A 23452-nucleotide genomic window follows, 5' to 3' on the forward strand; every position below is an offset into this window, starting at 1 on the left:
CTTGAAGTTGACTCAAATACCCTTTTCATTTGTGTTTTGAAACAAACCGTACCCAAATCCGAAAAGTAAACTTAAAAGTTATTTAACCTTTAGTTAATTTAACCATGAATTTATTGTTTGTTCATACTTTAGAGCTCGTCCAGTTGTGAGGCTTGATGCGACTGTCACGTTTCGTGACGAATCAAAGCAGATAAGTTTGGATACGAAGGCATGCACGCTACCAGATGGCACTGATGTTGTATGTACTGAGCTCAATGCATGTCTGGAGTATAGCGGTGTTGGCGTTGATCGTAAACTCGGTCAGTATAAGTATATATACTCTTTACATTAGTGTACATTTGCAAGCCATGTACTGTCATTGAGATGGACGGGCATGTAGCGTACAGAGTAAAACTAACGACACTGTGGTTAAATGGTTAGTCTGTCATATTTAGAAGGTCCTAGATTCAAATCTTGGCCTGAAGATTGACTGGTTCTCATCAGTTTGTTCAGGAAAATGCTGTGATGACACTTTTAAAATTATCATTCACAATCATCTTATAAGTTCATTTTGAAATGAATTTTAAAACGTGCGTTAAAAATATAAACTTTTCAGGAATCACATTATTTCACATTAATGAAATCAAAATTGCTGCCTCATAAACACATTCCAAATTTGAAGCTTTTAAAATAGTTCACTGTAGTGTCGGGTTTATTTTACTTCTGTTACTCAGATTTCAAACGTTTAAACTGGAAACATTTGTTTAGCGTTCATTTTTATTTATGTGTTCTGACATCATAATTTGTCCTCCTTTCTTCCTGTCTAGAAATAAATTTTCTTCCTGACTTCATTTGTCCTGTGCAGTTTGTAGAGTCGCTTTGTGTTTTCTGTGGTGTTGAAGTAGTGGAATGAAAGACGAATAAATGAAGTTCTGAAGTGATATATCTGGAATTAAAATATGTGTCGTTTTGACACACTCAAAAACTCGTGTTTTCTGTTTGTCCACACAAGACTTTGAGGTGCAGTTTTTGCTGGATGCCAAGAAACCAAAGACTCCACGCATGTTTCTGTTATCAGAGGCAGGCCGTAACATAATGAACTACACGCTGCGACTTGACAAGGATTTGCTCTTTTGTAAGAGTTTTCCTGTCTACATAAAGGTATGTAATGTGTGTAGCAATTGAATCTCATAAAATGTTTACCCTCTTTGTCTCACAAGATCTCTGAACTATATTGAGTATAGTGGATACAAGTAATTGGCTTATAATTGTATTTAAGTTTTTTATAACATAATATCTGTCAATGTTTATAAAGCATCTTTTGAACAGTTGCACTCAGCTGTATGTACATTCAAAATAGATTCTGAGAAAATGGTGAACATTCAGACCTTGTGACAGGTAATTTCATTTTATTGGTTTTAATCGATTCGTTAATCATTCATCTGTTTTTATTTTTAATGGGTATGTGTGGTGCTCTTTAAGAGGTGTAAAGTATCTGAGCATCTCCATAATACACTCCGTGTGAAAAATACAAAGTTGCTGTTTATTAAAGCATGTGGTATAGATAGTTCCCATTGAGCTGAATAATGTTAAAGTAGACTTTAATTACAGAGTGGTATCAGAGACAAGCTCACTCCCCTGGAAGCAGAGATGCGTTATAGTCTGCGTACCGGCAGCGATGCCACCCTGGCAGGTAGACGTCGAGTTACTCGTTCGCTTGTCCCCGTCTTGGATCAGAGTAAGGATTCTGTGCGTCGTGACTCCATTAGCATCCAGAAAAACTGTGGGCCAGACAACATCTGCATACCTGACCTCAAGCTCACTGTAACACCGTAAGTCACACATATAAAAATGTACTTCCATCCCGTTCTTACTTCACCAAGACGCTGTGGATTTGTGTTAATAATAACTTGTATTCTGTTTCAGAAGCGTCAATAGATATCTCCTTGGCTCTGGTCACCGCCTGGAACTGGATGTCATTGTAGAGAATAAGGGTGAAGATTCGTTTGAGACGACATTTACAATGGGAATGCCCGTGGGTGTCAACTATATCAACATAGAGCGTATGGACAATGCAGAACAAGAGTTCCTTGTTCAGTGTTCAGCACCGTCACAAACCAACAACAACACGCTTCGCTGTGACCTTGGTAACCCGCTGCCCCAGAACCGACTTGCGCACTTCAAGGTGCTCTTGAAACCGTCTCTTACGGAAGTGATGAAACCCCGGTATGAGTTCAAAATGAGTGTGAACAGCACCAATCCTGAGCAGGAACTTACAACCGATGATAACAGATTCAAGCTCGCCGTGCCAATCTGGGTGGACGCAGAGTTGGAGATACATGGGTAAGATTAGAGATTGATTACGTTGTCTTTTACTTGATTTTGGGGTATTTAACCCTTTGACGAGTGTACATTTATGAGGTAAAATAAGTAAGCAAAGGCTGTTTTAATTTACCTCGTGTGATTTTGGCAGCACTGAAAATTATAACAAATATCTTACATGTAGAACCCTTTCTTCTCTGAATTTCTCCGGCTTTGCTCATATTGTTACGCAACAATAATTTATTATTTTATAAAGCATAATGTGATCTATTATCACCGCTGTTTTGTTCCTTAGCCTTCGTTTAACACGGGAAGCAATGCAACAGCATAAAACAACAGGACTTTTTTTATCAACATAAATTTACAGAATGTGGAATAAATAGTGGACACAAATGACAAGAATGTGTGGAATTTTGCTTAACAAAACAAAAATTATTAAAATATTATACAATTTATTGAATGTGGATGTTTAAACCAAAACCTAGAAGGAAACAGATTTTCTGTTTTATGTTTCAGAGTTTCAGAGCCCCCAGACCTTCATTACAATATGACGCTGTATGACGGTGCAGACAACGCGACCCACGAAACAGAAGTCGGACCGCAACTTGTTCATACGTATTCGATTATCAACAGAGGCCCGTCCAGCATCACAGAAGCAGAGGCGTACTTTGTGTGGCCTTCCTTTACATTTGATGGTGTGTACTAGTTTGTTTTTAAAATAAAGTGTAACAAAATTGTACTTGAGATAAAACACTCGAACACGCAATCCACCACTTTATAATTCTACATCTTTTGTTGAATGTGTGTTCTGTCATTACATGTAAGGGTTGTAAATATAAATGATGTCCTTTATCTGCCTTGTGTGATGGATTATATATGGTCAAATTGGCCATGTGTTGCACTAGCATACCACTAAACTGTTAATCCTGGAACCTCAAATCCTGCTTAGTATTTTTATGCCTGCGCACTATCTTGTGTTACAGATGAAAACATTTTGTACCTTGTTGAGATGCCTGAGACCGAGGGTTCTGTGAGATGCGAGCTCGTTGGCGACGCCAAAGCAAATGCTCTAAATTTAAAGGTATTTCGGTGGTTACTTGAAGATGATAGGGCATCATAATGTACATGCTGAGTTCCGAAGTAATGTTTAGTAAAAAAAACCCATTTGTAGCTGATGCTCATCTTAACACTAAAAAAATCAAGTTTATGCTTCGAAGAAGACGTGTGTCACCATTACCAAAATCAATTGCTTAATGCTGTTTAGGGATGAATGTGACCTTAATAATTTACCTCCATGCAGCACTGATTACAATTAATTTTAACTTTGCAGTTGGATCGCAAGAAGAAACTATATTTTGAACATAGCTCAAGTTCATCTCATGTTGCAACGTCGGTCAGTTCAAGTACTTCAGTCTCCTCCTCCTCCTCCTCCTCCTCCTCTTCATCGTCATCATCATCATCATCATCATCCAGCAGCAGCAGTGGCTCGAGGACTCAGCATGGCAGTCGAGATGAAGATCATTCTGATCGTAGACTCATGACGTTAACAGAAGAGGAAAGGAGACGTTATGAAGAGGAGAAGAAGTCGGGCGTTGATGCTGAGGAAGAACAGTCAAGAACAAGCGGAAGCAGGAGTACTTCACATGATGTAGAAAGTAGATACAAGGTAGAAAGTCGTCATGGTGGAGGCAGAGGGCACGGGGGTGGAGTTAGAGTGGAAAATGAAAGGGGACGGACTGATAGTTATAGAGGCGGATCAGCTGTTGGCCAGGATAGTGACAGTAAAGGAAGAGTTGAAGATAAAAGGGGTGGTAGTGGAGTAGATGTAAATACAGGTGGTGCAGGGGTGGGGGAAGCAGAAGGTTCTAGGACGCACTCTTCACGTAACTTTTCTGCGACATGGAGTGAAAACGGTGAGGCCCCACGCAGTTACAGTAACTACAGCTACTCTAACTGGACGTCTGGAGGGGAAGTTTCGGGCGTCGGTTCTGCCGCCTATGGGAAGGGTAGCCATGAGACGACAAGTTCTCATCACTCCTCTTCTAGTTCAGCTGGCTCAGGAGGTGGGTATGTGGGACAAGTTGGTAGCTCTGCGCACTTGGACGGTACGGGAAACGTCCGACAACACAGTTGGTCATCAGGTGATGCAGAAGGCTCAGATAATGTTGGAAGAGGTTATCAAGGTGCAGGTTATGGTGCTGGAGGTGCACATTTAACTTTTTCGACTGAAACCTCAGATATTTCAGACAATATCGGAGCAAGGTATCAGAGTCCGCATCTGTCAAATGCTGGAAGAACTGGTTTGGTTCAGGGTACTGGAAACAGAACAAGGTTAGAAGAGCATCAGACTTGGTTGACTCAAGATAATGCTCATGCAGGTACCAGTAGATTTGGTTCAGAGCTGGAAGAAAGTGCTCGGGGTTCCGGTGGCCTTCGTCATTATATTTGGACGCCCGAAATATCGGGAGATACTCTTGGCAGGCATGAAACTTCTAGTTCCGGTTTAGATAGTGCCAGGGGCCATATTGGCAGAAATTCACATATTGGTATTGAAACAGACAATGCGGCAGCTGGAAAGCAGTGGTATTCGGGCAGTGGTTCTTCTCAGTACGGAGTAGTTGGCGGTGAAGACGAGGCTAGACGACAACATGGCAGCCATTCTGGTGGCTCATATAGTTGGAGCACTGTTGACAGAGGTGTCACACAGAGTCAAGGTTCAGATAACAATCGTGATTATGACGCGTGGACGAGAGGAGGACATGACGCTCGTGAAACAAATGCGGATAATATCGACTACAATGCCGGCAGGAGAGGAAGCGGATCGCACGGTGCCGGTGGCAGTGTTGACGTAACACAGCACTACAGTTCCTCAAATTTGGGTTACGGTGAAGGCACTGGGCAGCATGGCTCTGGTGTCTCTCGGCAGTACAGTTCCCATCGTGAGAGTGGTACGAGCTGGAGTTCAAGTGACAGGACGGTCAGTGAGAATAAACTTGAAGGTACAGACGATCAGTCTTCTGGTCAGCTTAAGTTGTACCGTAAATACAGGCACCATAGTTCCGTTGAAGATGGTCACAAAGAAAGGCGGTCAAGACAACGACGTAATGTGGACGATGCAGAACTCGAACAGGCAACACGATGCAACATTACTAAATGTTCGAAGATGCGCTGTGTGCTCGGACCCATGGCTAAGGGCGAAGAAATTAAATTTGCCTTCAGATTCCTTGTATGGGCAAAAACTCTCAAGTCGGTAAGTTTTATAGTCTTATTTTTATGTATTTGTGATATGTTTAAAGACGGTGTCAATAGCTCAGAATATGCAGTGTCAGACGATAGGATGATTAATGAATAATGAACTGGAAAGGATATGGGCAGAAGCAGTTGTGGTCTAATTGAAGGTACTGTTCTAGTATTTGCCTTGAGAGGCTGCTAAGTTAAGCTATGAAAGACCTCGTTGAGGTCGACCATTCTCAAGACATAAATTTGAAATTTTTGAACTTGGGAGGAGTGCTCATCACTTGGCCATAATGTTCAAATTTTTACTCTTAAATTCAATATTCATTTATATTTAAGCTTCACGTTCATTTGTACCCAGGACAACAGTTTCAAGAACATGCGTCTTTCAACAAAATAGATCAAATGGTGTGTTAGGAGCACCATTTAGAATGAGAATTTAGCTATGGGAAGGATTTAATTTTCAGTAAAATTAAGATTGCAGCATAATACTTGCCTTCATTTGTTGTCGTCACATCATTTTATGTTCTCAGTTTTGCGCAATTTGAACATGCTGCTGTCCAAGGTCATGAGGAAGTAAGTCTGGTATTAATGTTGATGTTTTACAGAAACAGTATTATTACCCGAGGCTCAGAACTTCCATTAGAGAAACAAATGCATTACAGTTGGCAGCCTTGTACAAAGATACAGTACATGGTTTATAATGAATGCTTGCAGCTGAACGTGTGTGTTAGGGATTACGTACATATGCGTACTGTGTGATATTAAAATTGTTATTCACAGCTTGGATACAACAGGCCTGCCAATGTTTCAAGTTTGGTTGCAACACGACTAACACGCCTGCCATACGTTGGGGCACCCGATCAAGTCAGTCTGCGCACAGAAGAGGTCATCACTGAAGTGGTGCCCACGGATGCACCACTGAAACCAGAGATTGTGCCCCTTTGGATTGTGGTTCTGTCTGCTTGTGCTGGTGCTGTCATTCTACTGTTACTCATATTCTTACTGTGGAAGGTCAGAATCTATCTCGTTATAATTTCTTAATTAAGAGCAACCTATTTTGATAAGTCAAGACTCCAGTGGGGGGTGGGGGGAAGATGCTATAAGTATATTGGGTACTTGTGCGTTATCGTGACACATCGCTTTAAAAATAGGTTCAGTGAAATAAATTATAAAATCTTATCTAAACACTTATTTGCTTTTATTTTACAGTGTGGTTTCTTCAAGAGGAACAGGCCCAGTAGCGCGCCGGAAAAACAGCCGCTGAACCGTAATGGTCATTACGAACCTGGAGATGAAGCGTTGTGATTATGCAGCTCTAAAGGGAGGGAAAGAATAAATTGACTACGTGGCAGCTTGCTGAAGAAGGCGGTGATGAACCGTGGATACCGAAACTGTAGACGAGTGTGATGTGATAAAAATGTCACTTTTATAAATGTGATGGAGAATGGACGACATCTCAGTTGCCATACGTCTATCAGTCCAATGCGCATTTAAATTTCTGTAAATGCGCTTTGTGGTCCAGTTTTCTCTGGTCTAGGAACAAAGACGTTAAGATATGTAAAAATCAAATGTAAAAGAACTGACTTTGCAAATATGTAACATAATAATTAGGAGTATTTTTACGAATGAGATTTCAACGCTGTTAGAGCTACAATAATTTTAAAGAGACAGAACTTTGGTGTTGAATAACTTGTACTGTAAATTTTTAACGTGGTACAGGAACCATGTTTCTACCAAGAAAACTATTTATATTTGAAGGATGTCATGAATATTTTTCAATTTTGAGATGGAAATTTTGGGCGTAAAGAGTACATACCCCTGCACTGAAGGGTTAAACAATAGTTTGTTCACATTGTCAAATAGCTACATACAGAACTGATATGCTTCAAAAACAACTAATTTTGTTTTGAGAAAGGACGAATCGTCATAAACATAATTATTATATTTTGGACATTAATATTTAGCTTAAGACATACTGTATTTTTTTTTTCAAAGGCTAATCTGTAATGCTCTGTAATGTTTGTGAGCTAGCGACTCAGCATCTTGATTCTCCTTACAACTAGACAAAGTAACAAGCTTGTTATAAATAAATATGGTCAGAATAAAATGAATATGTGCCTAATAAATGAAAAGAATGCATAATATAATTTATTAATAATTAACCCTGACTAAACAGAAAACTTATTTTTTCATTGAAAATGTTTGTGCGTGATTTCACAGTTATAAGGAAGCATATGGAGCTCCTCTTAATCAGTGTTTAATAGCTGAATTTTGTATACTGTACTAGAATACATAAGGCAACAAGTGATGTAGGATTCCATGGTTCAAGACTGCTCATTATGTTTTTTCAAAGTGACTTCTCTGCGTAGCATAGTGGGGCTAGCAAATTAAGTTTGAAAAATTTCATCAACCTTATCCCTTACGCCCTACTTCTTTTTCTGCTGGACTATGTTCCAACATGGGCACTTGCATGCATAGTCTGGGTGCAGGACTGTGTAAAATTTTACGTTTTCATTACAGGAATTTGCCTCTCAACACTTCTGTCTTTCAGCCATGACAACTTGACATTTCTTCCTAGTAAGATTCAGTTTAAAGTCAACAAATAAGCTTTTTCCACTTCTTGAACAGTGGTCCCTGCAGTACAATACCTTTCAGGCTCTCTGCTTAGCTCAGTTTTTCATTTGGGGGCCTAGTTAATTTAAAATTCAAAGTATGAGATTTGGCATACAGCGGTGTGGCTCTGATTGACATAATATTACAATAAATGGAAAAGTAATAATTATAGTTTTTTTTAAAAAAAGTCCACAACAATGACCTGAGTGCAAAAGCAGTGTTTTCATTATGTTGCTTGTTTCTTTGATATATCCTGAGCATTACGTTGATGACAGATGCAGTAATCACCTTTAAGACGTCGGACAGTTTTTTTCAGAATACAAGGCAAATATCCCAGACTTGTTAAATCATTGTGGCTGTGTTATGAATGGAAAGTGGAAGGTGTTAGTTGAACCAATTGAATTGTAGTTAGTGTTGTTACCGACTGAGCTCTTGTAAATGGCTATACCGCTGCGGGTAGAACAAATGCGGAACGTCATGCGACATATTCGTTGCCAACTTAAAATACCTAGTAACAGATTTATATGTTGGTATTATGTATAATGTGTAATCTGTGGTGAGCAGTGTTCGATGATCTTCATTTAGATTTAGTAATTTGAAAGGTGGTTTTTGAATGACTTATTTTTGTTATTTGTGTAATCTTATTCTGAGCTAATTATATAGTAAGTATTATAGTTATGTCAAATAGCGCAATATAATGGGTTATTATGTCTGTCTTATCCTGGATTCAAAATGAGGCTTAGATTGCATTTTTTGTTATATATTGATTAAGTCGAGAAGAATGAGATGGGCGGAGCATGCAGCACGCATGGATGGGACAAGAGGTTGCACCGGGTATTGGTTGGGAAGCCTGAGGTGAAGAGACCGCTGGGGAGACCTAGATGTAGATGGGAGGATAATATCAGGCGGGATCTATGGGAAATAGGAGTTGAAGGAGACTGGATTTTGTTGGCCCAGGACAGGGTCGGGTGGAGGGCTTTGGTTAATTCGGTGATGAACCTTCGGGTTCGGTAAGCCATCTAGTTAGTTAGTTAGTTATATCAAATAATTTTTAAACTGCCTTTGGAAGTAATCAAACGAATAAACTGCTCCTGAAAGTAAATAGAGTCAAGAGTTTCCACTTCTGCCTAGTATTTCAGAGGTCCCAGGTTTAGATTTCTAGTTCTCCTGGTTTGCCACAGATTCTAGACGCATATACCAGAATAATACCTTAAATTAGACCACCACCACTTCCATTCATATCTTTTCCAGTTTATTATTATCAAATAATGATGCTATGTATTTAGATTCTCTGACAAGTTTGTTCAATAAACCCTAAATAAATGAAAGTGTAGAGGGAGGATCTGGTCTGTTTTTTACATTATCTTCAGAATGAATGAATGATAAATAACCAAGTGAATTAATTCCATTTTTAATATGAAGATAGGTGTCTTTCTGCATAAATGAATGTTTTTATCTTTGTTCATAATTATATTCTCACATATATTCATAATTAAGCATCAAATTATTTTCTGTCTCCTTATTCCAAATATGTTCCAAATGGCTGGCTGTTTTTTCTTCTCTTGAGATAGTTGCTTCCTGTTCAGAGTTTGTGTCTGGAAAATGAAAAAAAATATTAGTGTACTAATTATTTATGATTTAGCTGTCCGCATGCATAACAAAATATCTGAAAGAGAAGCTTTAAACTGCACTGACAAGTAAAGGGCAGAACTATTCCTTTGCTCTGGTGTGCACTGCAGAGGATGCTGAGTGGGCCCCAGAACTGTTTTGGTCGTAATGGTGAAGACAAAAATCCCATTACACATTCAAATACGTACATGTGCACATATGTATGTGTACCCATGTAAATGCACAGGCACACAAAATATTATTTTTTAAGTTAAATATCAACCATTGTTGAAAACAGACAAATTAATATTTAAACCATTTTTAAATCAATTTAATCATGTGTGTGTTGGAATGAATTATTTTTGTATTTTCCTCAAACTGCTTATGTTAGATTGCGATGAGCATGCCCCATGAAATCATAAGTATTTGTGTCTGTTTTATTTATTTAACAACGCTTACAGTTGCTTAGATTGTGTAGTGTCAAACAATAGGATGATTAGTGAATAGTGAGTTTGAAATGATGCAGATGGCTGTGGCCTTAATGAGGTCGTGGTCTAATTTAAGGTACTATCCCAGCTTTTGCCTCAAGGGGCTGAGGAAAACCACAAAAACCTACCAGTAAAATTGGCTTCCAAATGCGTACAGAACTGGATTGGTAACCACTCAGCCATGATGTACAGTGCTTTACTATCTAGACAATTTAACTTTTAAATAATCCTTGTGAAAACTTGTTACCATTAATAAAAGAGCCAAGTCCCACATTCTTCATTCTTCCTGGGGGAAACACAAAAATATTAGTTTACAATTAAGCTTGTTTTGCTCAGTATTAATAAATTGATCTTCTCACCGTATTATTTGGCTGCACATGAAGAGTACTGTCATTTGTTGCCAGTGTTTGGGCTCTGCCGGCAGCTTCGTTACAATCTTTTACGATCTTTTAAAACAAGAACACGGGCATAAGTGATGTATACAGTAAGTGAACAGAATAGACTACAGATTCTTATTACACTGAACTCTGCTAATGAATAGAGTTCCAGTACATAAATCTTGACATGTTAATATTTTTATTTATATTATGTAGATTAATCAGTTAATTAATTCACTCATTCATTATTCACTTGTTCGCACACATACAAATTTTAGAGTGAAACAATTTTGTCAGAATTGGCATCTAACAATGTTTGCACCGGGTTTTACTTCAAAATTTGAGAAAACTGACTCCTGCCTTCGAGTTGAGAACTTTTGCAGGCCCTCAGCTGTGGCTTCCGTTCACATTTTTTCTTGTTCTGATGTTTATGTGTGATCTGAGCAAGAGACTGCCTGGAGAAAAGCCAGGAGTGCAAATCACTGTTCCTCAAAGCATGCAGCAGGTGTATATGTGTGTAATATTCCTTACCTTCTGAAACTGAATGAGTACTTTGGACCAGACGCTGTGCTCGATGTGATCCGAAGAAAGACGTCTGAGTATTGCCTCCACCAATAGTGGTAGTCTTGTCACTCTCTGCATTGGCAGAATAAGGAATGTCTCTAGTAAGAACATCTGACAGACGGGGTCTGCTTGTAACTTTGACAGTGCGCTAGAAAATTTGGGGTTTGTTAACCTGTAAGCAGATGCATGCAATTCATTTGTCTGCCTTAGTAACCCATTTGCTCATCATTGTAACTCTATAATTTACCAGTGCCAGGGTAAATGACTGTAAGTCAAGATTGTTATTTTACAGCCTTTATTTCATGTTACCTGCAATTTAGCAAATTGTTCTTGTGAATTAGTGTTCAGTTTAGATTTTTTTAATGCCAACATAATTATGCCTAGGTTGTAGACCTTCAATCAAGATTAAATTCTTTGTCACAGCTCAGATGGAAGCCAGAAGTATAAAATTGCATCACATGCCATGTCTTTGCTGTCAGTGAAATCATTTAGTAAAATTTTTAGTTACAAGTGCAACCAATAACTCGCACGAATGTAGTATCTAAAAGAATTCCATCCCTGTGATAGCATAGTAAGTCATTGGAATAAAAATATACATTACTTGTAAAATAATTATGTTGCGACAGAAATACACTCACTTGAGATGTTGCAGTGTTTCATGTATGTATATCTGACTAGCGCAGCAGTTGACATAGTCTTGGAAATAACCAAGGTAAACAAATTTGGTAATTGTTTGACACAGGTAGCCTAGTTTCAGATCTTCCTGCCAGCCACGTAAAAGAACTTCCAGAAATTTCTTTGAGCATTGCTTCACTGCGGGAATTAAACAGAAAAAGTCAACTTATTAGAAAGCAAATAAAAAATCTAGATATGTGGTAGGATGACAGTAAACCGAAAAGGAAAGAACATTTATGTAACTGTGTTGGTCTTCTGGCTTTTAACGTGGTGCAACATTCCATAAGACATCTAGATTTTTAAGTTGATTAAAAATTGCAAATTGCCCATCACATATATTCTATGATGCTGGCAAAATCTTTCTTATTTTAACAAGTAATATCGTAATTTTATGGAATTTCAGTCTGTGGAAGGCTGAGACATACAACTGTTCTTCAAGTCATGGGGAAAATTGTGTGATGTGTGCTACCATCAGCATGTGAGGACCTCATTTTGGTGAGTGCTCTTTCTATGCAAGGGAAATGTAACACCAAGGGGCAGGGTTCTCTTTGAATACTTGTTAATAATCTAGCAAGGAAATGTTATGGATCAAAGATGTTCTTTACCATCACGAAAGGTCACTATTGAACCATATTCTGAACTAATCCAATTCACATATTCACATCCCAGTTTTAAGATATGTTTTAAAGTCATTCATCCATCTATATCTAGATCGTGCAAGTGATCTCCTCACTTGATGTTGTCCGGAGGAGGAAAACCTTAACATTCAGGCATATGAAAGAGTGAATTACGTCTTTGGGTTGAAACCATAATTTATGAGGTTTTGGCTTGCATACGGAAAACTGTTGAAGAATACAATCTGTAGACTTACATGTAAGCCCACTGTATCAGTTGAAATATGTCAAATCTAAACAGAGCCAACCAACTGCACTGCTGACGGCTTACTGTTAGGACAGAGCGATCATTGGTGGCACCTATGTCTGTGCAAAGATAAAATTAATAATTCTGCAGATATGCATACTTCAACCTACTATTTATGCGGAACAACAAACCTTTTTTAATGCTTGAGAATATAGTATTATAGTCTTTCTCTGGTAAGACTGATCTGTCCGTAAGTTCCTTGCTTGTTATGAACACAGTGTCTAGGATGAGAAGAGACTTATAGTACGATGCTTCAGATGTGATTATCTCATACTTTGCTTCATGTAGAGCTATCTGGTTGGCATCCAACTTGTCTGTAAACCAGAATTCACAGTCAGAGGTCAAGAAAATGTGACGAAGAAGGAGGGGTAATCACATCTTCTTCAGTGTGATACTTTGTAGTCATGTAAACAGTTATAAATGTTTCAGAAGAACACGCAGACTTCATCTTCATGGTACAAGTAAGAAAATGAAGATGGAAGGAGAATGTTCCTTTGTATCATTGGTAACCACTTACAAGACTACATGGCATCGCAGCCAAGACCACGATCAATATATTTTCTGCCTTGGGAACCTCGTGCCGCAGAAAATCAAATGATCGTCTTTGAAATTTACGAAGAGAAGCTAAACTTTACTCAAATTCGTTTTCAAACCATCATTGTCTATTTAAAACTCTTGATCAGAAAAGTGTATGAACAGTTGTGGTGTCAAATTAGCCTGCAATTTCATGCTAGTGTAACAAGACAGACGTGAATTTAGAAGAAAATGAGCCCACTGTATATAATCCAGCAGTAACGCTGGAGATATATTCACTCACCTAGCAAACCAGAGTCGATAACTTCTTTGATATCAACCCAGAGCCCACGTTGACTGCTGCCAGAAGGTCTTTTCATTTCCATGTCGGCAACTGAAACTTCTGTTTCGTTGCGTTGTGTTTTGGGTTTCAGGCAAAAATTAATTTCCTCGTATATGTGTTCTGTTTCTGTGTAGATGTTTTCTTCTACTTTAGCGTTTGAATGTTTTACCTTAAGTAGAAAAAAATATTAATGAGCTCTCTTATCAGATTAACCAATAAGCTTTGAGAACAGTCCCTTCCTCTCACCATCGGCGGTCAAGTTATAAAAGTAAAGTTACAGATGAGCTTTGTTATTTGTGACCTAGTTGCAGCTGACCTTGTACAAAGAGTTCAGGGCAAGATCATAATATAATTATGGCTATAAAATTATTTTAAAATACGTCAGATTGTAAATATTTGGAGACAATGATTAAAAATCAAAGTTACATTTATGGAAAAATTAAGAGCAGATTAAATTCAAGAAATGCTTGCTACCATGCAGATCGGAATATTTTGTCTCCCCGTCTTTTATCTAAAAACAGAAATATTAGAATATACAAAACTATAATTTTACATGTTGCTTTGTATGGGTGTGAAACTTCATCTTTCGCCCTTAATGAAAGAACAAAGATTGATGGTGTTTGGGAACTGGGTGCTGAGAAGAATATTGGGATTTAAGATGGATGAAGTGACAGCAGGACAGACAGAATTACATATCATAATCATCATTGCTTTGCCTATTAAGGTGCATTAGGATTAGATGCTGTTGTTTGTCAAAGGCAAGCAATCTGTCTGCTTTTATCAAACCAAAGACTGATATTATGGCGTACTGTTCGCGCGATGGAACAGTTTTGTAAGCAACACACAGGGAACTTTTGCACATAGCAGAACTGCTGTATGCATAATGATGAATAAGAGTAGAAAAAGTTCAAGACTTACTGTTCCAAAATTGTATGCCTGGTACAATGGGACGTTTTTGTAGTGTCGAAGTACACCGCTGTCTGAAATATTCACATTGTACTTCCACAGACATGGATCGCATTCTTCATACACATTTTCACAGATTCCTGAATCCGTATTGATTCCCTTGTCATATTCTGTTATGCTTTCACCACTTTCTTCTGCGTTTAATGATTCGTTCATTGGCTTACAGTCATTGTATATTTCATATATTTTAACACATTCTTTCTGTAAAAGAAGCTGTGGGTTGCATGTTGTATTTGGATAACCAAGGTAATACGAACTGATAAAAATTTGTTGTTCAGGCTTTTGTGGTTCTTCAATATTATAAGACTCCTTTCCTGCAACTTCTTCATTGTGTGAAATTTCTTTGGTCATGGAACTTAGCATATCACTTGATTGTCTGACATGTTCATAAACTTGCTTGCTGTCAAAAGGAATGTGATCAGAACACTTTTCTTCTTCATTTGGAGGGGCATGCTGCTGAATTTCTTTTTGTACTTCGTATGTGGATGTTTCACTTCCTGTGTGGAATCCATTTGTACTGAGTTCATCCAAAGTGTGAGCCTTATCTGTTGTGCACTTTACTGTAAGTGGAAGGAGAGTTGTGGAAATAGACACATTTGATTCAGATTGTTTCTGGCAGCCATTATCTTGTAACACTGATGAAGGAAGAATGTGCTCTTCCATAGTAGATGACTGAAGATTGTTAGAAATATTAAAATTTCCCACTTTCTGCTTGTCACGTATTGAGGACTCTCCAATGGCGTCTTTGGCACAAGACAGTTCAGTTCCTGATGTTGTTAGATTTCTGGAAAAGTTATGTGTACACAAATGACTAGACATTATACTGTTTACAGATGAGACACCTGAGAGTTTGGAGACGTTACAGGAGATTGAAATGTCAAGTTTGTTTTGCAGCCTGGCTGTATGTTTCTTGCTCCTCTCATTTTCAATTGACCTATAATATGTTTGATAGGGAGAGGAACTTGTTTCTCTGTCTTTCACTGTGGTATTTGGAATAATATTTGTAAACTCAGAGACCGGAATTTTTGACTTCGTAGGATAACTGTTTCTTTTACAAAGAATATTTGCTTCTCCTACTTCAAATACTGTACGCCTTTCACTGATAATTTGACTAGATCTGAGATTGAGAGGAGTGTCAGTCACTTTCCTTTTACAATCTTGGAGGGGTTTCTGTCTCTTGAAAGTCACGTTATCTTTACGTTTCACGGTGTCTTTGCTATAGCTTTCTACACTTTTAAGATCGAAGAACTTGCATCGTTCTCTCACTGTTGAGAACCTGTTTTGATTCACTTCTTGCACTGTACATAATTCTGAACACTTTGAATCTGTATCATGTACTGAAACACTTGACTGTTTACTGCGAAATGTAGCGGCATCTGTCACAATGTTTTCTTGATGTTTTGGGACGTTGCTTTGTGCTGGCTCTGATTCAAAGCTGTGCAGACTTTCATCTACTATCCTGTCTATTTCTTTAATGTATTTTGAACCGTGCAGTGTTCTAAGAGCTTTGTAGCACTCGTCCAAGAGCTGAAAGAGATTGACAGAAAGAAAATTTTGTAATTCTGGCTGGAAGCAAATTTGAAGGGGATGCATGACTGTACTTCAGTGTGGTCACTCACTGAGTCGATCGCAAGTGTCACTTCCGGGCTCCTGGCGTGAACTACTAAATGAAAGGCAATACTTGACTCGTATTGGGAAATATTGTAGTGCTTTGTGGTGAGTCTTGCAGTTCCAGTTGGGAGCCGGGAAGTGAGAGTTGCATTCAACTTTATTGATAAGTGCACAGTATAATAACACCAGGCTTCAGACATATTCTTAAAACCTGTGGAATCAATTTTCTGTGGTATTTTGTTGTCTCTACACACAGATTTAAGGAATTGCACAATTATTTTTAACAAAAATACATTTGATACATTATTAAATGTTATATGTGTTTAATGGCATATTCCTTGTTATTAATTTGCAGTCCCTACTTGATTACTTGTTCGTAATTTATTTAGTGATTACAATGCACTTTGAAGTGCTGCAATAATTGATATTAACCAGAATCTTAGACGTTCTCTGTCCAGTATTATTGTACTTCTTAACGTTATTGACTCCATGAAGCTGGGGTTTACATGTAGAATGGGAAAGGTATCTCGAAATGAAGCTGCCAAGTGCCGGCAAATTTAGACAACTGGCACCAGAACTGAAAACAGCTGCCACATACTGACCTTTGTTATGTCTGATAATATTCTCTTGCAGTGAAAGATGTCTAAGCGATTAGTGGTAGACGTGAGCTTCGAATGGATGTCTTGGAACAGTAGGTGATATAACTTGAGATGCTGAAGTGGTAACATGACACGTTCAATGTTCAGCCGATTGCTGAACGAAGCTACTGCTACCTCGTATTTGCTTCTCCTGCAGTAAATTTAGTAACATTAATAAATTAAAACCTAAATGGATTGTCAAACCTCTAAACTTGAAACAATTCTATAATTTATTTTATTGACATATATATAATCTCCATATAGGTATGTGTATACAGTGTATGTTGGTTATCTGATGAATTTAACACAGTTTTTTTTTTTTTTTTTTTTATACTGGAACTGCATTTCACCAGAGAAATGTGATTATATATAGTTTGGAAGCATCTGTCTGTCATGATTTTAGGTACTTCTGTTGAGAATTAAGGTCTGAATGATAGTTTTATTTGTGAGTCTTTCGAGGTTAGATTGGCATAATTACGCGGTGATACTTACTTGGCGGTGCACAGGGTTACGCGGAGGTCCTCCTGTTGGGTGCAGTAGGTGATATAATTCTGGAACTGGAGTGACATATCTGTGAATGTCTTGTTCAGTATTGTCAAGTTCACTACTGGTTTCATATTCCATTGTTTCTCGAAGGCGTTCAAGAATGCATCAGAGCTTCGTTTTACTACCAAACAAATGTAGAACAGAATTGTACATTTTATAGCGATACGAGGCTCAATAATTGTATTACGTACATAATAAGGAACTGTGGAGACTTCTGTGATACATGGCGGTTTAAACTTGACGGGAACTTTGATATCATCATGTCAGTAAATCATCTTATCTGTTTTACACTGTGCTGTACTTTCTAGTTACTCTCTTCCTACATTTACACACTTGCCCTATTCCACGAAATTATTGATGCAAAAATGACACTCATCCAGTTGTTAATGAATTTTAATTGTCAGGCACATTTTTTTTTCATCGTTGTGTTGCAAAAGGAAAGAAGATAAAACCAAAATAGAATTAAATATAAGACCCTTAATATGAAGTCAGTATTACTGTTTGTATGTTAAATTTATGATGACTGAATGACCCAGTCACTTTTGTGGGAGGAGGGTTTGATTCTTGGCAGGAGCGGGGATTTCTGTCTTTGCCTCTTCATCGAATCCAGCTCTGGCACTGGGGGTCTTTCTCTGAGAGTAAAGTGACTTGGTCATGATTCTCACTTCTGTCTGTTGTTGAGGTTAGAATGTGTGGAGCTAAAACCTCTGCTTCTTCGTATCATTTCATGGCAGGGAGCATAACTAAGCACAATTTCTGTTCTGTTTCTTACCACTTCCCATCACATGTGTTTTTCAAAAGAAAGTCTTGCTTAATTTGGAGCTGACCTGAACCCATTCTGAAATTTTTATGATTATAATGCTTATTTCATCTACTCATGAGGACACTTAATCTGATTGTAATGTACAAATGTACGATGAACTGCTGGCGTACCTCTTTCTACTGATGATGCTATTGTTCGCCTGTTGAATGTTGGCAAGGGATCTGCCCAACTGACTGATCTTTTGGACAAGTTGAGAAGTTCAGTGAGTTCAGTGTTGTATGCAACTTCACACGTGATCAAGCAGAATTTCAGTTCCTCCAGTTCTATTTGTGTTTCAGTCAACATCTCTGAAGTGATACGTTAAAGAAAATGATAAGTAATTTTTGAAGGAAATTCTGCAGGACTTGTAAACTATACAGCCTATATCAGACAGTGGAAAAAATTGTATTTAAAAAAATGTTAAAAATTCATATTAAGCAACGTATAATGATACAACACCACAGGTTACGTGGATTTTGGAAACTGATTCCTCCTGTCTTATAAACTGTAGTGTCATCTGACAGCGATTCCAGTGAAATATGCTTGAAGATGGCTGCCTTCTTGGGTGTTGCATCATGTAGTCTGGTAGATATTGACTGACAATTCAGAGGAGTTTACTGCCTCTGTCATCACCAGAAAACAGTCATCTTCAATGTGAGACTGTGAACTTACGCAGCAATCCACTGGATTTGACTTCTGGTAATGATTTCCACGAGGCGTGGACTCCATTGCCCATGAGTCTCTTGATGCGTTCCCGGAGCAACATGCTAGTTTCAGGGGCAGCACCTCCTTCCATATGCACATTCCCACTCGTCGAGTTCATATTGCCATTCTGTGAAAATATGCATAGTTTTAGTATGAAACTGAAGGCCATGGAAACCTGAAAATCTAATATTAATATTTTATGGCTTTGTATTGAAGTATTACATTCTGTGTGGTACCCAGTATTTACTTTATTTCTGCTCAGCAGGTTATTAACCACACAGGTGTTAAATTATTGGCTGGCAGCTTATATCAGTGTCATCTGAAGGCCATTTATCCAGATGCCTGACTGAATTCATTCACGTGTGCCAGTTTCTTTCCTAAAATGGAATCATTAAGTTGTTATGGCACATCTTAGGGAGATAGGTTGTGAACTTTTGTATTGACAGCATTGGAACCTCCTATTCTGCTACCAGATGTTGGTTAGTTGCCTTTTTGCTTATATGTGTACAGCAAGAGTCTGATAACAGGATAAATGCATGCTGTGATGCTTGAATAAGATAAAGTTAGGTGAGATACCAGGTTATCACCGTTATCTTCTGGGTCGTTTTGCCATATAGTCCCTCAAAAGGTGCTGCTGCCTTTGCACGACCTAGCCCTAACGACGAACTCATCTTAACATGAGTCCGGCCATTCAGAGATATGCATGAAAGGAAGATGACCTTGAAATAACCTTGAAAATTAAAAAGGCTTCATTCGGCAAACCCTTGGGCTGATTTTGTCGTGACCTCTACATGACCTTGATGTTACCGTGACCTCAGCGTGACATGAGTTTGGCCATTCAGATACCTACAGTTCGTCATAAATATGACTCGTCCCGAAACGTCCATTAGTTTCTACCAGACTGCATGCTGCTTCGGCGATCTTCAAGACTAAGTTAATCGTCGGCGAGCTGATCCATTCGTTCTTAAATTTTAGGGTAAAGCCGGATGCAGCCGGTCTTAAATGTCGAGCGAAGCGGAGCGAAACACTTGCTCAATGTTGTCCTTCGAAGCCCGAATCTCATCCATATATTTAAAAATTTAAAATTTCTTTCCTCAAAGAAAACAAAACGCGTCTCCATGACATTTGCCCTACGTCGTGGTTTAGAGAGAGTGTGTGACGGAATTGGCCTGGGGTCTGAGGCGATTTGTGTGTGCGTTTGATACAACTGCAGCGCGGCGCTGGGGCGTCGTACACAGCAAAGAAGAGAGAAATTTGATTCATTTGTCATATTTATTAACACAGACGAACATTTCACCATATTCGGCACCAAACTATATTTTTTTTTCTTTGTTTTATTTGCTTTAATTGGTTTCTGCGTGTCTTACGGTTTTTATAGACAGCAACTGACAGATTTTCGTGAAATTCTACATCAGAGTCATGACACTGGACGTCGTTTTAAATCTTGTCATCAGGATATTCAGTATGGCGGACATTGTGTTTTATATTCAGATATTAATCTATCTCCATGGAGAAGCTAATGGCCACTCATTTAGTGGGAGAAATTACACGTATTTTATGGAAACCGATGGTTCATTAGTGTTCATCCTCTTCAGAAAATTTAATCGAAGGACACAAAATTTGTGTCTTGCATAATGACTAATTGCTCTTAAAACCTGCCTGTGTAATGGGTCGGTACTTTATCGCAGACAAGTTTTGGACTCGGCGTCTGTGCAGTAGCGAAGGCCGAGGGCCTGAAAATGCTAACAATCAAAGAGGCCACGGAACGAAGTACGAAAAACGATAGGAGAATTTCCTGTTTGGATTTCAGTGACTTATGAGCCTCAGGTGAAACCCTGGAAACACGGTTGCCATACGCGAAAGAGAAACCAGCTCTACGGAGATTAATTTCTTCAGTGGCTTGTGGTACTTCTGGAAAACGCGATTTTTTTTCGGTTACTGGCGATTGGAGGGGAAATTAGCAATGGCGGAGAAGTATGCCCCACTTCAGCGCACTTTCCAGACGCCCTCTGATTTTGCACCTGCGTTCTTGTTAATTTATTACGGTGCAAATATCTTGTGAGGTTTCAGGTTCTCAGGGCATCAACTGTGAAGACGGCTGTCTTCTGGGTGGGTGCGCCTTGTAGTCTGGTAGGAGTCTACCGACGTTTCGGAGGTGCTTGCAGCCTCCAACATCAGGTCGATGACTCGTCGCCCTAACAGACCACACGGTTCAACATCCCACAAGACAGCCGTATTCAAACAGTCAGCAGCAGAGATGCGACACCGCGGTCATCACTCTCGTTGTTGAAGGTGACGAAATGCTGACACCGACCTAGGACGGGTCAGTCAGTTTTGTAACTAGGCTGGGGAACCGGAGTTTCGACTCCCAGCTAGGAATCTCCTAGCTACCAAGTCCAGTTCGGCTGTGTAGCCCCCACAGTCTCCTGTCTAATACGTACCGAGGTTAAAACGGACGGAGCGTGAGGATGAGAACTCACCTCCATTATCCTCCCATCTACGCCTGTTCTCCAAAGTGGTCTCTCTCTCTTTTAGGGTTCCCATTCAAAATTGTGTATACATTTCCATTTCCTCGAGTGTACTGTGTGTTTCGTCCATGTCACTGTCGATGACTTCGTAGCCTTCAACAGTTTTTGTTTGTTTGTTTATTTATTCACCTCGGCACCCTTTCTAAAACACCCTCAGTCCACGTTCACACCCGCACAAAACTATTTATTAATGCTCGTAACGCCGTTGTGGGACAACGCGACCGGTTCGACGTCAGGCGAACGCACGTAAAAGCACAGAACATTGCAGCGACGAAGGAACTCGGGCACTGGAATCTTGAGGTCACAAAGAAAAACTATAGAACACGCAGCGAGGATTATTCCTGGGCGTGGAGACCAGCGGTGAGTCTCTCTGAACTAAGAGCTGTAGTTCCCTGTCGTCATTTTCGTGACGTCGTGCTCCGCCGACCTGTTATCTGCCATTGCACGTGACACTACGCCACCTTCACGTCGACGAAAATGTGTTTAATGACACGTATTAACACGAGACACTCGGCGACACTGAGCAGGCTGACGTACTCCACTTTGGAGTACAGACAGTTCCCTCTCCAATCTCGTGTTTGGTTTAACTTTTCCGGGGGTTTAAAAAATCGTTGTCTTTCGCGCTGGGTGTAAGGTAATTTTTTTTTGAGCCGTGACTTCTGGACCAGCCGGCAGGGAATATTTCAGAGTTATTTAATGTGCGTGTTTAATAAATTTCGTAAGCGATTAGCACGCGTTACTCTTAATTAGCGCTGGAATAAACCAGCCGTGACTTCCTCATTCTGGTCGTTGGTTTCTGGTTTTGAAAGCGAAAGTGTGTTATCTCGCAATCTTCCTTTTGTTTGCTGCTGGTGTATTATCTTGTGTTGATAAGGCTTGTAAATAACAAATATGTATTTTTATGCTCTAAACCATTTGTGGATGCCTACAAACCGCAAGACGGAAAGAATTTGTGTTATTCTTGGAAATCGCCTGTTAACACAGAAACAGTGTTGCACCGCTTAAAGACGAAGTTTAACTGCGTGCTTATGTTGTGTCGCTTACAGATTTGTTACAGGGTGATCCATTTTTTTTAAAAAAGTTTGCTGTCACATTTCAGCTGCGTGTCAGCAGGAGTTTTAATGACCTCGATATCCGTGAAGGATCTATGAGATAAGCCATGCCGATGAGCAGACATGATCTCACTATCTTGCTTTCATTTCATACACATATACGGATCGAACGTGACTGAATGTTGTCGAATTACGTGTGAGTGGTTGGGAGAGGTTAGGTTAGGTTAGGTTAGGTTAGATTAGGTTGTAAGTGATTTTGGCCTGCTTTCCTTCTTTGGCAAGGAAAGGAATGAGCCTTTGTTTGTTTGTTTTTGGTGGTGGGAAATCGGTTCAACTTTGTGTGACGTCACATCTTAGTCGATTTAGAAAACTGTGATCAACTCCATCCAGTTCTGTTTTCGAAGCTGAGATTCGCTCAGTCGATCGAAAGATTCTTGCTTTTTATGAAACGCACAAAATGCGGTCACCGGATCATATCCTGAGCCAGTTTAACCCACTCCACACCCTCATATCATGTTTAAATTCTATTTTAAGTAGCAAATATTTTCAGTTCAGCTGATAAGATGGCTGTTGGAAGAATCTGGCATTGTGATGGACCATATGTAAAGATAAACAAAAGAAGGCTTGGAATATCGGAGATTTTTAAAGTGTGGCTGAGACGAGTGATAAAGTTTTTGAGATGACTGTACACGTTGACTGTGGCTCGATAAATAAAAGTTCTTAATGTCCCAGGTATCAGATAACGATATCAAAAGGTGTCACTTCGTGCGTAGGTAACTGCGCAGCCAGCATCTACGCAATGCGTGAGGCGCTTAGCGTCAGTACTGGAAAAAACACAAACCGCTTGCAAGTTGTGTTTGTGTGTCTCCGTGTTCTCACAGCGCAGTTTCTGGAATATTCTGTTTTCTGAGGGAGTACATACAAATGACGTCTCATGCCAAACAAACGGCTGTTAACATTTGAG

The 23452-nt window shown here is 39.2% G+C and overlaps 3 protein-coding genes across 7 annotated transcripts in view; 2 read left to right on the forward strand and 1 right to left on the reverse strand.

Moving 5' to 3' along the window:
* Positions 1-7685, forward strand: part of if (integrin subunit alpha inflated) — a 71807-nt gene extending 64122 nt beyond the window's left edge. For all 5 annotated transcript variants that reach the window (XM_022081990.2, XM_022081991.2, XM_087342391.1 and 2 more), the window contains 9 exons: positions 133-299; positions 992-1140; positions 1591-1811; positions 1906-2322; positions 2818-2996; positions 3285-3382; positions 3632-5551; positions 6319-6549; positions 6748-7685. In XM_022081990.2, the coding sequence (XP_021937682.1) occupies positions 133-299; positions 992-1140; positions 1591-1811; positions 1906-2322; positions 2818-2996; positions 3285-3382; positions 3632-5551; positions 6319-6549; positions 6748-6843 (3478 nt within the window). In that variant the 3' untranslated portion in view covers positions 6844-7685. The remainder of the gene's footprint in view (positions 1-132; positions 300-991; positions 1141-1590; positions 1812-1905; positions 2323-2817; positions 2997-3284; positions 3383-3631; positions 5552-6318; positions 6550-6747) is intronic.
* A 1030-nt stretch (positions 7686-8715) lies between these two features.
* Mi-2 (chromodomain-helicase-DNA-binding protein Mi-2 homolog) overlaps positions 8716-23452 on the forward strand; it is an 83201-nt gene continuing 68464 nt past the window's right edge. Inside the window, exons 1-2 of the mRNA XM_022081985.2 lie at positions 8716-8813; positions 12267-12358. The gene's annotated coding sequence lies outside the window, so the exon portion shown is untranslated. The remainder of the gene's footprint in view (positions 8814-12266; positions 12359-23452) is intronic.
* On the reverse strand, positions 9382-21943 carry LOC110838638 (uncharacterized). The gene is made up of 12 exons (XM_022081997.2): positions 21389-21943; positions 18876-19035; positions 18335-18511; positions 17348-17522; positions 16820-17006; positions 14559-16133; positions 13602-13809; positions 12916-13098; positions 11827-12001; positions 11156-11360; positions 10607-10693; positions 9382-9746 (listed from the first exon to the last, which is right to left on the reverse strand). Exons 1-12 carry the CDS (start codon positions 21392-21394, stop codon positions 9651-9653), a joined length of 3234 nt encoding a protein of 1077 aa, XP_021937689.2. The 5' UTR covers positions 21395-21943; the 3' UTR covers positions 9382-9650.

This window comes from Zootermopsis nevadensis, unplaced genomic scaffold (genome assembly GCF_977971745.1).
Source record: "Zootermopsis nevadensis isolate Lab colony 2312 unplaced genomic scaffold, Znev_1.0 Znev_ptg000003l, whole genome shotgun sequence".
Taxonomy (NCBI): domain Eukaryota; kingdom Metazoa; phylum Arthropoda; class Insecta; order Blattodea; family Termopsidae; genus Zootermopsis; species Zootermopsis nevadensis.